The sequence below is a fragment of the Canis lupus genome, chromosome 16 (assembly GCF_048164855.1).
Source record: "Canis lupus baileyi chromosome 16, mCanLup2.hap1, whole genome shotgun sequence".
Classification (NCBI taxonomy): Eukaryota; Metazoa; Chordata; class Mammalia; order Carnivora; family Canidae; genus Canis; species Canis lupus.
Window position 1 is genome coordinate 57,157,622 of NC_132853.1, and position 14,270 is coordinate 57,171,891.

A 14,270-nucleotide genomic window follows, 5' to 3' on the forward strand; every position below is an offset into this window, starting at 1 on the left:
TAACTCTCTGGGGTCCTTTCTTTCGGCCCCCTTTGCTCTTGGGAAGAGGCGGTGGCCTGCTCCAGAAACAGGCCATGGGAGAGAGACGGGGCGGGCAATGCCCTAGTGCTCGGGAGACAGGTGCTGGCCGGGGTCAGAGGGATACCAGGCCCCCGGGGAGGCAGAAAGGCCCTGCGCTGCCCCAGCCAGTGTGCTCCCTGCGATGAGACGAGTCTAGGAAAAAAGTAAAAGTTCCCTGTGTGCACTGAGCACCTGGAGCCAAAGATCTCTGAGCACTTTGTGAGAATTCTTTTTAATTAGGTCCTTCCCACACAGCGAGGAGAGGGAGGGAGAGAGGATACTTTGTTCCGGAATTTGAGCCCTACCTGGAGAGATTATTTCCAGCCACAGACCAAAGGCACAGGGAGAAATCAAACCAGAGAATTTTTAGCCTGGAAGGGATGGTGGAGATCTGTCCGAGCTTCATATCAGGGGAGTGGAGGCGGACAGCAGAACAATCTAACGTCTGTGCAAGGCCACCCAGCAAGTTCGCCATGGAGCTCATGCCCAGGAGTGCTTTTCATTGTGCCAGAACTCAGCATTAGGATTCCCAGAGGGATTCTTTCTTTCTTTCTTTTTTTTTCTTTCTTTCTTTCTTTTCTTTTTTCTTTTTTTTTCTTTTTTTTTCTTTCCTTCCTTCCTTCCTTCTTTCCTTCCTTCCTTCCTTCCTTCCTTCCTTCCTTCCTTCCTTCCTTTCTTTCTTTCTTTCTTTCTTTCTTTCTTTCTTTCTTTCTTTCTTTCCTCTTTCTTTCTCTTAGAAAAAGAGAGAGAGCGGGGGAGGGACAGAGGGAGAGGGACCTCCAGCTGACTTCCCGCAGAGCACAGAGCCACCGTGCAGGGCTCGATCCCACGACCCTAAGATCATGACCTGAGCCAAAATCAAGAGTCGGATGTTCAACTGGCTGCACCATCTAAGCACCCTGAGGATTTTTTCCCCCCTAATTGACCATAGATCATTGTTTTCATTGTCTCCTTGTCCCATCTACGCATCCTACCTTTTGATCCTTTAGCTGAGAGTAAACCGAGTCTCCTCCCCTTCTCTGGATATTTGCTGTCCCTACATGATGGCCAGCTGGGAGTCCAGGGGGTGCTAGAGAAGATGGGGACGCGGGCATGCCTAGGAGGCAGAGTACTGGGCATATATATCCCTGTGGGGCTGGGCACAGTTCACTGAGTGTGAACAGTTTGGCTTTTAAAAAAATTTATAGTAAAATACCCAAAACAAAATTTACTGTCCTAACCATTTTTAAGTGTGCGGTTCAGTGGTATTATGTGCATCCACTGGGTTATGCAACCATCACTGCCATCTGTCTCCAGGACTTTTTCATCATCCCAGGCTGAAACTCTGTCCCCGTTAAACACTAACTCTCCATTGCCCTCCCACCAGGGTGGCTTTTATGGGTGGATGAATTTGGGTTGGGTGTGGGGGCCCCAATTAGCCAGGCGAGCTGTAGAAAAGCACTGTTTCCCTAGGTCACCCCCTTCCCCCACCCCTTTCATCCTGGATTGAGACTCCCATTCAGATGGCCTGGGGACACTTAGAAATATACTCCAGCCACCAAATTTGGCGATTCCATGTAGACTCCCCATCCTTCCCACGCACTTGTACTGTAGCAGGCGGTGCTGAGTGGCCGTGTGTGAAGTCCCTGCGTGGGAAGCTGCTGTCTCTCCCTATAGACTGACACCCCACCCCACACCCCTGTGGTCCCGCCGGAGGTTCCACGATGTCTCCTCTGCCCCTGACACAGCCCTGGGCCAAGAATCCAAAGAGGAATGAGGGACTTGGCGTTGGAAATAAGCAGCCATCTGGACAGGGGCCTTTAGAGGAGTCAGCTGGGAAGGTGGGATTGTGCCGCCGAGCCTCCGAGGGCACCTTCGGCCAAAGGTGTCGGGAGCCAGCATTCTTCAGCTCATGTCACCGCTCCGACCAACCACTTAGTGTAAAATTGCCCATAAAAGCGAGCTGACATTACAAGCCATGAAAGCACAGGCCCCTCCCCGCGCTGACCCTCTCCGCTGTCCTCCCGGCGGCCCCGAGGCCCTGTGACCAGAGTCATGAGCAGCTGCAGACGCTTCTCTCCAGTAAAGTCTTTTGGAATGGAAAAGCCTTGTGTTCTAGGGCTGGGGAGCCCCGGCAGCCCCTCATTAGCTCCTCCTGGGAGGGGGACCCGCAGGCTCGGGCGGGTTTCTTCCCTCTCCTTCCTGTGGGATGGCTCTGGCACTGGCAGGGCACGCGGGGCCAGTGCTGTCCCTGGCCCGAGGTGTCCCGGGAGCCTGCTCCCCTCCCCTCCGGAGAGCCGAGAGCCAAGACGCCCGTCAGCCTTGGGATTGTCTCTCTCTCTCCCCGGAGATGCTTTCCTTGGCCTCATTTTCAATCTTGAAGCCAATTCTTCCTAAGACGGTTCACCTGATTCATGGGTTTGTTTACTTGTCCCTGAACAGCAGGAGCTTGTTGGCCAGATCCTGTCCCAGCTCTGGGCTTCCAAAGAGGCCCTGTCCCTGTCCCCATGCCTCATGGGCCCCAGGGGGCGGGGGTGGGTATGGAGGTGACTCAGGACAGTGCAGGGCAGGGGTTGAAGCAGGCAGTGGGGGAGCACAGAGGCAGCACCTCTCTCTGTCCAGGGGTCCCAGGAAGGCTTCCTGGAGGAGGAGGCAAGGACCAGGAGGTGAGAAGTCTTCTGGGAGGGGTTAGAACCGGCTTTACATTGTGGAAAGATCTTTCTAGAAAGGAGTCAAGATTGAAGGGACACAGCAGAGAGGAAATTATCTCAAGACTCGCTCAAGGTGAGAGACGACAGGGCCTTAAGTGAGGGGGTCGTGCGTCCAGAAGTGATGACGAGAGGAAATGATAATCAGCGGGACTTGCACTCACCTTGCCTTAGTTGCTCCTACCGGGAACCCTGTGAGGGAGTCATTTTTATTGGTCTGTTGCTGGGGAGAAAAGTGAGACTCCGGGAGGCTTATGACTCCTCCCGGGCTTAGCAATGGAACTGGGCCTGGAGCCCACTCTGCTGGCAGCTGGGGCTCGGATTTCAGGGATGTCGCAGTGGTCCTACCATCCACTGTCATGCAGTCTGCCGCCTGGGGAGGCAGGAGAGCTGAGCGGGTGGGAGTGTGGGCTCTGGGTTCCAGTCCCGGCCCACAGCTTCCTGGCTGTGCAGTCCTCGGCCCACCGCTCAGCCTCTCTGTTTCCTAATCTGTAAAGAGAGGGAGCAAGATAAGAATGGGTCTGACCTCGCAGGGTTGTTGCCCGGATGAAAGGATTTAATGAATCGATAAACCATAAAGCCTGCAGGATGGTTCCTGTGTTCAAGATTGTAGCCCCCTGACCCTCCCCCCCCCAGGATGAAGGTGACATCATGTGCCTTAGAGCATCAGGGAGTCTTTCTCCCAGGGGAGAGCTGCGAGCTGCCCCGCTGGCCTCTTAGTGGTCCTGGGGTTTGGGGCAGAGGCCGGGGCTGTGAGCGGTGTTGAGGCAACAAAAGGAAGACCCCCCCGCCCCCCGTGACTTTGTTGGCATCACACGTGGCCACAGGGGGACACATTGCCTGGAAACCAACCAGAAATGCAACGTGGACAGAGCGTCCTGCAGAGCAGACCCACCTACAGTTCATACTTTCAGGATTGTTCATTAATTTTCCCAGGCCCCAATTCCACGTGGGAGGAGCATCCACCCCCTTCCCTGGCTTCTGCGAGGAAGGGACGGAGGCATCATCCCTTTATCCTTCTGTCCAAGGCTCTCCGGGGAGCACAGGGGAGTGAGGAGGGGTGACAGTGGCTGTCTAGGCCCGGAGCTGCTGTAGCCCAGAACGAAAGCTTCTTTGTGGGTCATTAGTCCTGCCGGAGGAGTTCTGGGGGTGAGAGAAAGCTTGTGCTTGAAAGGAAACAACAGGGATCCCTGGGTGGCTCAGCGGTTTAGTGCCTGCCTTCGGCCCAGGGCGTGATCCTGGAGTCCTGGGATCGAGTTCCACGTCAGGCTCCCCGTGTGGAAACTGCTTCTCCCTCTGCCTGTGTCTCTGCCTCTCTCTCTCTTTCTCTCTGTCTCCCATGAATAAATAAATAAAATCTTTAAAAAAGAAAGGAAACAACAGGGATGTCCCACAGAGTGCAAAGGCAAAATCTGCTCTACACTTAAAAATACCACCAAATATTTCATGAGGTGTCCAGGCTGCCGGAGCCGTGATCCATGATGGTTCCAGACCCCCAGGGTCTGTGCTCCTTCTCCTTTTGCTTTCTGGGTGTTTCCACGCACATGCAAAGCTTACAGAGCCTGCTCTCTGCCTTATAAGTCCTGGTTTTTAAGCATCGATCGCGTGGGGTGGTCCAGTGGGACGGAGGGGCCGCGTGGGAGCTGGACGTGTTGGGGAGGGAACCCTTGGCCCCTGTTCCGGATGTAGGTTAGAGACCTGGAGACGCTGGTCCTTAGGTTTTTGTGTTCTCCTCTCGGCACTTAGCACCTGGCATGGGGCGGCTGGGTGAGGCTGGGGGCGCTGGCTAGTGGGGAGCAGGCACAGGGAAAGCCCCTCCCCTCTTGCCACCCTTCTCTGCAGGGCACAGCCGAGCCCTGATGCCCCGATCCCCACCACAGGTCACACACAGCCTCTCCTGACATCGTTCCATCATGGCCCTGTCATCTGGTTTCCCTAATTCATTGCAAAGGCGCTGCTTCTGGCAGTGGGCTCAGGGGACGGTGTAGGCATGGCCCCCTCCCCGGCTTCCGAAGGCGATGCGTGCAGCGTGGCTGGTACTTTTCCACCTGGCTTGCACAGGCTCTCGGAGCCGGAGATGTGACCCGGGGAGCTCATCCATCGCGGCCCTTCTCCACCGTTGAGCCAGTGACCTCGCTTGAGAGAGCTCCTCACCTACCTTGCTCGAGCCTGCTCTTCACACGGGTCCCCGAAGGGGCCCACGGGGAGGTCTCCCGGACCCCTCCCAGCGCAGGAATCTGGGCCACAAATCCGAGGGAGATGGGAATTCAGGGGAGGTGGGTGGCTGCTGCGGGCTCCCCAAAGAAAGGGGGGTTTTCTGCTCCCTGCCTGGTTCAGGGGCTCGGGTCAGACTTACTGAATGAGTGATGTAAGCGCCTCCCGCCACCCCATGGAGGAGGTCAGCCCAAGCCAGGGCTCCCGGGTGGTGGGCGCAGAGGGTCCCAGGCAAAGGAACTCGCACTGGCAGCCGTGGCCGTGTCCTCTGGGCTCCAGAGAGATGACCCAAAGGCCCTGGCCCTGGGTCACCAGAGGAACACTTTTGTGTGAATGCTCTGGCAGGCAGGGTGACCCCGTGGGACGGGGCTGGCAGCTCTGAGGGCCACGAGCCGGTCAGCAGAGCGGATTTATATCTTCCGAGGCAGGACTTTCTGCTCAAACACTGAAGCTGCGCTGAGAACCCTAGCGAGCATTTATGGCAATTTGCTAACGCTAGATAAAGGTGCCCCCTCTGGGTGGACACAGCCCTGCAGGGAGCGCATTTGTGCAAATGAGCAAAAGGTGCCTCTTCCCCCTGGCCGGTAGCCCAGGCAGGGGGCACAGCTTGGCAAGTGAGCCCAGGCTGGGTGTCAGTCCTACTTCCTCTCATTGGAATCTCTTGTGCAGTGAAAAACCTGTGCAACTGGACATGGCCACCCTGTTCACTTTGTTTTCAAGTCTGCCAGCACTCATGTGCCAATCTCACCGTCCTTTACAGTGCCCCGTCCCCCGTGTTTATCCTGGGCTGTAAGAACTGGGGTGGCTCCAGGGGCCCTAGACGCAGGGCTGGTTGGGCAGGTGGATTTCTGCTGCCCCTGGGTCCCTCCTGGGGCTCAGACTCTGAAGGGCTCTTCTCTCAGTAACTTAGGGGTGCCGCCAGGCCGGGGGAACTGCCCGCTCACCATGCCCCTGCCTTTCGACCTCATCTACACCGACTACCACGGCCTACAGCAGATGAAGCAGCACATGGGACTGTCCTTCAAGAAGTACCGGTAAGGGGGTGCGGGCGGGCGGGTGGGGGTGGTGCCGGCACATGGCAGCCCCACCCCGTGCCCCGTAGAAGGCCTCCCCTCCTGCCCTGCCGGCTGGTCCCCAGGGTGGGGGCACCACCCTGCCCCAGGTTCTGCAGTGGGTGGGGGGAGGCTCACCCTGCCTCTGTTTCCCCTCCCCTATTACTGTCTTCAGGGTGGGGGTCTCTTTAATGCCCCTCTGCTGCAGGGTAGACCGGGGTGGGGCTCACAGGTGACCTGGAAGGGGCTGGGGTGGGGGGAGGTGCGCAGGGGAATTGCCGGGAGCAGTGGAAGGGATGGGACACTGCTTGGGGCCGTGACCTCGGCTTGTGGGGGCTCAGCACCCCCTATCCTCCCCCCCTCCATGCCCCAGGGTTTGGAGGAAGGCCAGTGCCATCTCTCCCCGTCTCTGCAGCCAGCAGGATACGGGGTTTAATTTAGCACAGAGAGCCCTGCTATTTATTACATTTGCTCCGGTCCCGTTGACTATCCCACATGATTTTATTAGGGGAAAAAAAAGTGACAGGCGGTGTTATTGCTTTTATTATTAATGCGTGTTCTTCATGCACTCGTTGCCTCCGCCTCCCACCCCGTGCCCCTTCTCTGGGGGAATAGTGCCGACCTCAGCAGTCTGTGGACAATTCCGGGTCACCGGGAAGGATGTGGGGCGAGGAGGGAGCTCCTTGGGGTGGGGGGAGTGGGGCGTCTGAGTCTCAGCCGTTTCCTTCGGGTGCCCACGCCCGAGGCTGGGATGCACGGACCGAGGGGGAGGTTTGGCAGCTGTGACAGCGCCTCTGCCCAGCCGGGAGGTGCGTGTGAAGTGGCCAAGCTTGCGTTGCCGAGGAGGCTTCAGAGCACCACCTTCCCAAGGGTGGGCTCGTGGCCGGGGCTGGTCGGTCCCCCAGGGCCCTGCCCCTCTGCATCGCGGCCCAGATAGGCCCGGGGCGTCCTGGGGGTGTCAGGCTCCTGGGCAGGGGGGCTGTGAACTCAAATGACTGCTGCTGCCTGCTTGGGAAAGTGCAGATCCTGCAGGTGACCCCCGGGGCAGAGGGGAAGGACCCCCACTCCAGGCAGTGCTCCCTCCTAGGTGCCTTGGGGCAGCCGTAATAACTAACCGATTCTGAGCCTTGGTCTGCAGTTCAGGCGTAGCCCTACAACCCCGAGATGGTTGGGCTGTTACCCTCACTTGACAGGTGGTGGAGCTGACCCAGAGAGGTTAAGGCACCTGCCTGTGGTCACACAGCTCGGTGATGGCTGAGCCCAAGCTCCAACCACACATCCCAGTACCCAGCTGGTTACAGCGCCCACCCTGGGGGGACCCCAGCCTGGGGAGACACGGAGGGTTGCTGACCCTGGTTCCTGGTACCCCCTCACCCCGGGGCGGGGAGCAGGTGCCGAATCCGAGTCATTGACACCTTCGGGACAGAGCCTGCGTACAACCACGAGGAGTACGCCACGCTGCACGGCTACCGGACCAACTGGGGTTATTGGAACCTCAACCCCAAGCAGTTCATGACCATGTTCCGTGAGTGTCCCGGCCGCAGGGGCAGGTGGGGCCTCCTCGGGGTTCTCGGGGTGGGGGGGCATGGGAGGAAGCAGAGTCTGGTTCCTGCCTGGCTCTCCTCCCCCAGCAGGTGTGGGAGTGGGGCCGACCGGGCATCTGCTTGTTCCCGGAAAGCCTCATTCGCCCTTCAGCAAGTGTGTGAGCCGGAGAGGAAGTCTCTTGGGGTGTCTGGGGAGCAGGAAGCGTGGAGGGAGCCGCCCGGGTGGGGGCTTCCAGCCTGGCTTCCCAGAAATCCGGTGACCTTTCCAACACGGAGGATGTGGCCTTTGCCTCCAAAATCACACACCGCTCTCTGAGAGCTGCTGAGCACATGTTCCAGAACAAAGGGGATTTGGTGGCCTTGTAGAGAGTGGCCTGAAGTACACTGGAGAGCTTTAGGGGGTGACAAAGGGGCAGGACGGGCAGGCTCCTCCAAGCGGGGGGCGGGGGCAGATGGAGTGGAGACAGATGTGGAAAGCGCTGGAAGGTTCTGGAAATACAAGAGCTCCAGCAGGCTCCAACATGGGAGAGACTGGGAAGTGAGGCTGGGGGCCCCCGTGGAAACCCTCCGATGGTGGACGTCAGGCAAGGAACGCGGTTAGAGCCGAGCCTCAGCTATTTTTAATGAGTCTCTAAAATATATACACACGCCGACCTGCCCCTTACGTGCAGCGTGGTGAAAATAACTTAATCCTTTTTCACGACGACGACGGGTCGTTTCTCTCCAAGCCTGCCCTTTGGGGACAGCAGAGGTGTGCGGAGCCGTGTGCCCTTGCTAAGTGGCCCCTTCTCCTGTCACTGATGTGGTGCTTTTTCTCCTCGTTTGGGAGGCTATCAGCTGTCACATTTAATTGTCGTCAGTGTATCTGCCTCCAGCAGCGTCTTGCACATCTAATTTGTGGCTCTTTGAAGGCTCTGGGTCAGAAAGCCAGCGAAGCACCTTTGTTGGGATGCATCTAAATTAAGAGCAAACTGACTAAGGTCCCAAGGAACTTGCTCAGAAGTAAAGTATCCAGTCTTTATTTAGCCTGTCAAATTAATGCACCTCTTTGGGATGCTTAGGGCCCTTTTTTTTTTTTTTTTTTTAATCTTACTCGGCAGGTTCTAGGACATCCTAGAGGCAGATGCAATTTCTGGACACATAAGTAATGGCTTGATTGGATCCCAGAAGCGTAGGGGAGCAGGGGTGGGGAGCGGGCAGGTTCCTTGGAGCCCAGAGGAGGGAATGGAGGCCCAGAGGACCCAGGTCACCTGGCTGTCTGGGCATCCGACTCTGGAGGGAGGGCAGGTGCGGGTAGCGGTGGGGAGGCTCCAGGCTGCGGAATCAGCGTGTGTGATAGCAGGGAGCAGAGGCGGGTGCAGAGCTGGGGCGGTTAGCTCAGTCAGAAGGGAGGCATCGGGATGTGAGGCTGGTAAGAGGGACATGGAGGATCTGGGGGCACAGGGTGTGGTCTTCCGGCACCGCTTCCTGAATTTACGCCAAATATCGTGATTCAAGGATCACTGTAGATTCTTGAGGTAGGGAATGTCATGCAGAAAGAGTTTGTCTGTTTAAAGATTCTGTTTATTTATTTGAGAGGCAGGGGGAGGAGCAGAGGAAAGGGGACAAGCAGACTCCATGCTGAGCCTGGTGCGGGGCTCGAGCCCACGACCCCAAGATCACGACTCGAGCCTTTTAAATCCACTTCTATAAAACCGTATGTTGCAGTATATTAGAGTTATTTGCTTTTACATTTATTACTCCCCGAAAGATTATGAACCACTCAAAAAGGGGGCCACTGATTGATTTATCTTTATCTCCCTGGAGCCCGTCAGGGTCCTCAGTAAATGTTAATTGGTTGAATAAATTAAAGAAATTTAAAAGCAAAGAAAGGAAGAGAGAGGCTTGCAGGTTTTAATGATATACCAAGTCCAGGAGGGAATTCACGAGCAGACCTGTTTCCCGGTCTAGCCAGGTGTTTCCCCACTCCGTGAGCTAAGTGGGAGGGTGAGGCCTGGAGAGGCGGGTGAGGGAGGGTCTGGTCTGCCCTCCAGGGCCGCTCCCCAGCCTGAGCCTCCTGAAACAGGGGAGCTGCACACACCCTGACCATCGCAGAAGTAACTCCAGGCCTCTGGGCCCCTCCTTTTGTTCCAGATGCTCTGGAAGAAAGATCATTTTGTTCTGCAGTCAGCAAAGGCCCGTCCTTATGGTTGGACTTTCAGACCCGAGAATCCCAAGAGCTTTCTGGGGCACTTGGGCAGGAAACCTTCACTTCCCCTGCGATGCTCCCCAGGGGTTGATGACCTTTTGTGGGTAGAAATACTATGTTAACTCTGTACGTTTGATCGAAGCATATACACCTGGATTTTAGAAGTGCTAAAATGTGAAAACGTGCATCTGAAATGAAGAAATAGGGTGCTTGGCATCAGGGCTGTTCCGGGAATTCAAGGACGTGTGGCCTCCGCCAGCCTCCTTGCCGTAGTCTCCCAACCCGGGAGGGCGGAGCAGGCTTCACTGGGTTCCGCACACATTCAGCTCAAGGTCCTGCACACAGAGGGGAGGGACCCCGTGCCTTGCAAACCTCCGGCAGGTGTATGGTGGCAGACAGAGCTCGTTAGCACGGCCAGGGAACAGGAGGATGAGCTGAAACGCATTCCCTGCCCCTGGTGCCCCAGGTTCTGGGGACAAGTGAGCAGGTCAGAGTGGGGGCCACACTGAAGCAAGACAGATCCATGGGGTGGAGCCACAAAGGGAGGGCCCTGGCTCTGTGTGGAGTATTTTCTCATCCAAGCAGAGGGCGGAGGGCGCTCCCGGCAGAGGGGACAGCAGGTGTGTCCACATGCTCAGGAGCCAGGACGCCGGGCGTGCCCAGGTGCTGAGGCCCTGCAAGGGAGCAGATCAGAGGCCCTTGTGCGGCTTATATTCTGACACCAGTAAATGATCAATTAAATACACAGCATCGCATCTGGTCAGAGAGTGCAGGGTAAGGGACAGAGAGTGACCAGGGCCGGGGAGGACTTCTCGGCAGGACCCTGTGAGCAAAGCCTGGACGGAGAGAGGGAGTGCACCTGCCAGGGTCGCAGGAGGTAGTAAGAGAAGCTGCCAAAATGGGGGTTGGGGCAGATCCTGTAGACGGTTGTAGGGACTTGGGCTTCAGGGCCCCTGAAGGGTTTTGGGCAGAGGGACCTGGTCGGATGTTAGTTTGGAAGGATTGCTCTGGAGAAAAGGCGCTGCCACGAGAAAGGCAGAAATGGGGGCGGCCGCAGGTCACAGTGGCCCAGGACAGAAAGGATGGTACCCGGGCCAGGGCGGCTGTGATGGAGGCCAGGCGGGAAGTCCCTCTTGGGTACCAGGCTCTGAGGATGGGTGTCGGCAGTGAGAGAAAAGGGGAGCAGCCAAGCTTGGGCCCCAAGCCAACTGAGGGGGGAGGACCAGCGCAGGGCCCTGACCGTGCCTGCCTGCAAACGAGCAAGGGGGTCTACCAGGTGACCTTGTGGCTTTCCCGCTGCTCAGGCTTTTGGGACCATCTCTGGGAGAAGGAGCTGCCCGGGGCGGGGACACACACTGATGGGTGCTCTCCCTCCTCCTCCACCAGACCCCTTTGCCTTCCAAGTCCCCTGTCCCCATCCCTGTCACATGCCCCCCCCCCCCCCGCCATGGGGCAGGTCCAGGTAGACCCGGGGTGTGTCCTTGGCTGTGTGGCGGCCCCCGTCCTGACCCCGTGGTCTGGCTGCAGCTCACACCCCAGACAACTCCTTCATGGGTTTCGTGTCCGAGGAGCTCAACGAGACAGAGAAGCAGCTCATCAGAGGCGGCAAGGCCAGCAACATGGCCGTGGTGTACGGCAAGGAGGCGAGCATCTGGAAGGTGAGCGCACCCCCGGGGACCCCCACCTCCAGGATCTGGCTCTGTCTACCACCCCCAGCTCTGGATGCAGAAATGTCCCCCGCTGATGGGTCAGAAAAGAGAGGTCCCTAACTGCCAGTGAAAATACCCAGCCTGGGGGCTGCACACCTGCCCCCCTCGGCTCCCCTGCTCTGCAACAAACCCAGATGTGCTTTATCGAGGACTGTGGCCTAACCCCCCTCCCTCCCTGGGAACATATCAATGGGCAGTGGGCGCTGTAAGCCTGGGAAGAGGGGCTTAGGCTAGCCTTGGGGCCTCTGAGGGGTGGGGGGCAGTGCAGAAAGCAGGAGAGGCTAAGGATTGGAACCCCCTCTTCAGGGAGAAGCGGTCCCCGTGCGGGAGGTTGTGTGCTCACTGCTCACTGACCTGTTCTCTCTTCTCTTTCCTCTGTGCCCTCCTGGCAACGAGGCAGCTCCAGGTATGGTGCCTGCTTGCCACACTCTCCTCCCGCTGCCCTCTGCTCTCAGTAGGGGGTCCCCTGACCCTGCGGGGTGCGGGGAGGCGGGGAGGAATGGGAGGTCATTCTCTTCTCGAGTGATGCGCAAGGAGCAGGCTGCCAGGGAGCCTGAGGCGCTGGGGAGGGGGTGGCACACACTGCATCTGCTTTTACCAGAAGACACCGCTGAAGAGCTGCCCCAAGGCACTGGGCGGTTATGAATCCGGGAGGGAAAGGCTTCATCTGGAGCTCAGGCGCCTCAGTGGTAGGTGGGAGCACCGCTGCTCTGCGGGAGCCCTCCAAGAAACTGCTCCCCCAAAAAGACATCATTGCTCTGGTCTTTGCGACTGGAGGGGGTCAGAGGTGGCCAGATGGAGAGGATGAGGGATGAGGGGAGCATCCCGGGACCAGTGCAGCCCAGAGTTCAGGGGACCAGGTGGCAGAGAAGCGGAGGAGGCCGGATGTGCGAGGTCCTCACGGGAACAGCCGCGGGGGTCAGGGCGAGCATTTGGGGGAATTTCGTGCCACGGGGGCCTGTCTTACTCTGGGTCCCCGGAAAGCGGGCCTTGAGGTTCAGGCCTGGGTGCTGCTTTATGTTAGCCTGGGGTCTAGGGGGGAGGAATGGGGGACAGGAGAGCGGCCAACAGGGCAGTCCCACACTTGCCGCTGGAGGAAACAGGCCAGACATCGGAAGGGCCGACTTGGGGGGCCTTTCAGTCGGCAGGTTGCAGCCTGCAGATAAATAGTGAAATGAGCTCGGAGCTCTGCGTCTTTTTCTCCTCGGCTTTCCTGAGGTATAGTTGGTAGGGAAAATTGTGTATCTTTAAGGTGTATGACATGATGGCTCCATATACATATATGTATATTGTGAAATGATCCTTTCTTCTCACCATGATCAAGCTACCAAACACCATCGCCTCACATAGTCATCTGTGTGCGCGTGTGCACATATGTGGTGAGAACACCGAAGACCTAATAATGTTCTCTCGGCAAATTTCAAGTGTACGATACAGTAGGATTAACCATAGTTACCGTGCTGTCCATGAGATCCCTGAGCATGCTCTTCATGCGCCTGAAAGTTTGTCCCTTTGACCAGCCTCTCCCCATTTCTGCACCCCCAGCCCCTGGCGACCACCGCTCTACTGTTTCTGTGAGTTCCACTCTTTTAGATCCCACGTGTAAGTGGGACCATGCCGTATTTATCTTTTTCTAAATCAGAGAGTCCCAGTTAGCCTTTGAACTGAAATAGAATATCAGAAGGAATATCAGAAGACCTTATGTGTATTAAGGGTAAATACTGTTTTAAGATTTTATTTTTCTTAGGAATCTCTACAACCCAACGTGGGGCTTGCACTCACAGTCCCCGAGATCAAGAGTTGCACGCTCCACCAGCTGAGCCAGCCAGGTGCCCCAAGAGTAAATATTGTTTTGTGAAACTGGAAGTTTACATATATGCATGTGTGCATACACACATGCCTACGTACAGGCACACACATACATGCACGCATACATACAAATGTGTGTATGGGTAGAAAATGGTTGCTGGGGACGCCTGGGTGGCTCAGCGGTTGAGTGTCTGCCTTCAGCTCAGGGTGTGATCCTGGGATCCTGGGATCGAGTCCCACATTGGGCTCCCTGCAGGGGAGGGAGCTTCTCCTCCCCCTGCCTATATCTCTGCCTCTCTCTCACTCTGTGTCTCTCATGAATAAAAAATAAATACATAAAAATAAATTAAAAAAAAGAAAATGGTTGCTGAACAGTATATATAACATGAACCCACTCGTGCATGTGTTGTAAGGAAGATGTAAATATGCTTTGAATGCATGAAAGGTCTGAGAAGGCACGAGATACTGAACAACCGCTGTCTCCTGTGACGGGGTAAGGAAGCTGACGTGATGGGGGCGTGGAGCCATTCTCTCCACACTTTACATCCTTGGTTTGATTTTTCTTCTGTGAGCCTATTTGGTTTAATGCTACATAGTCCTTTTACATTTAGTGTGGTTTCTGATATCTTTGGCTTCGAATCTACCATTTCACTAGCAGATCTCTGTTTCTTTTTCTTGCCCATTCTGCATTCTTTTCTCTCTCGTGCCTTCTCTCACACTGATCTGTGTTTTGAATTTCACCCCCCTTTAGCTGACTCAATATACTCTCTCCTAGTCTTGTCGCGGCTGCTCTAAAGATGACAGGTGCATCCCTGACTTAGCAAAGTCGAGCCTAATCAATACCTTTCCCCATTATTGGATAATAAAAGAACCTTAGAAAGCTTTAATTACATCCCCCCAACTTGTGTGCTCTCGTTTCATGTTGATTTCCTGAAAATGCCTTTACTTCAGCCTTATTCTTAGTGGATGTGCTCACGGAGTACAGAATTCTAGCTTGGCGGTTACTT

At 56.4% G+C, this 14,270-nt stretch overlaps 1 protein-coding gene across 2 annotated transcripts in view; it reads left to right on the forward strand.

Annotated features, from left to right (window-relative positions):
* MGAT5B (alpha-1,6-mannosylglycoprotein 6-beta-N-acetylglucosaminyltransferase B) overlaps nt 1-14,270 on the forward strand; it is a 70,790-nt gene that overhangs the window by 41,178 nt on the left and 15,342 nt on the right. The window contains exons 9-12 of one of the 2 annotated variants that reach the window (XM_072781733.1): nt 5,864-5,995; nt 7,405-7,538; nt 11,273-11,403; nt 11,761-11,860. In XM_072781733.1, coding sequence (XP_072637834.1) covers nt 5,864-5,995; nt 7,405-7,538; nt 11,273-11,403; nt 11,761-11,860 — 497 coding nt within the window. The remainder of the gene's footprint in view (nt 1-5,863; nt 5,996-7,404; nt 7,539-11,272; nt 11,404-11,760; nt 11,861-14,270) is intronic. The other variant, XM_072781734.1, reaches the window with a different exon arrangement.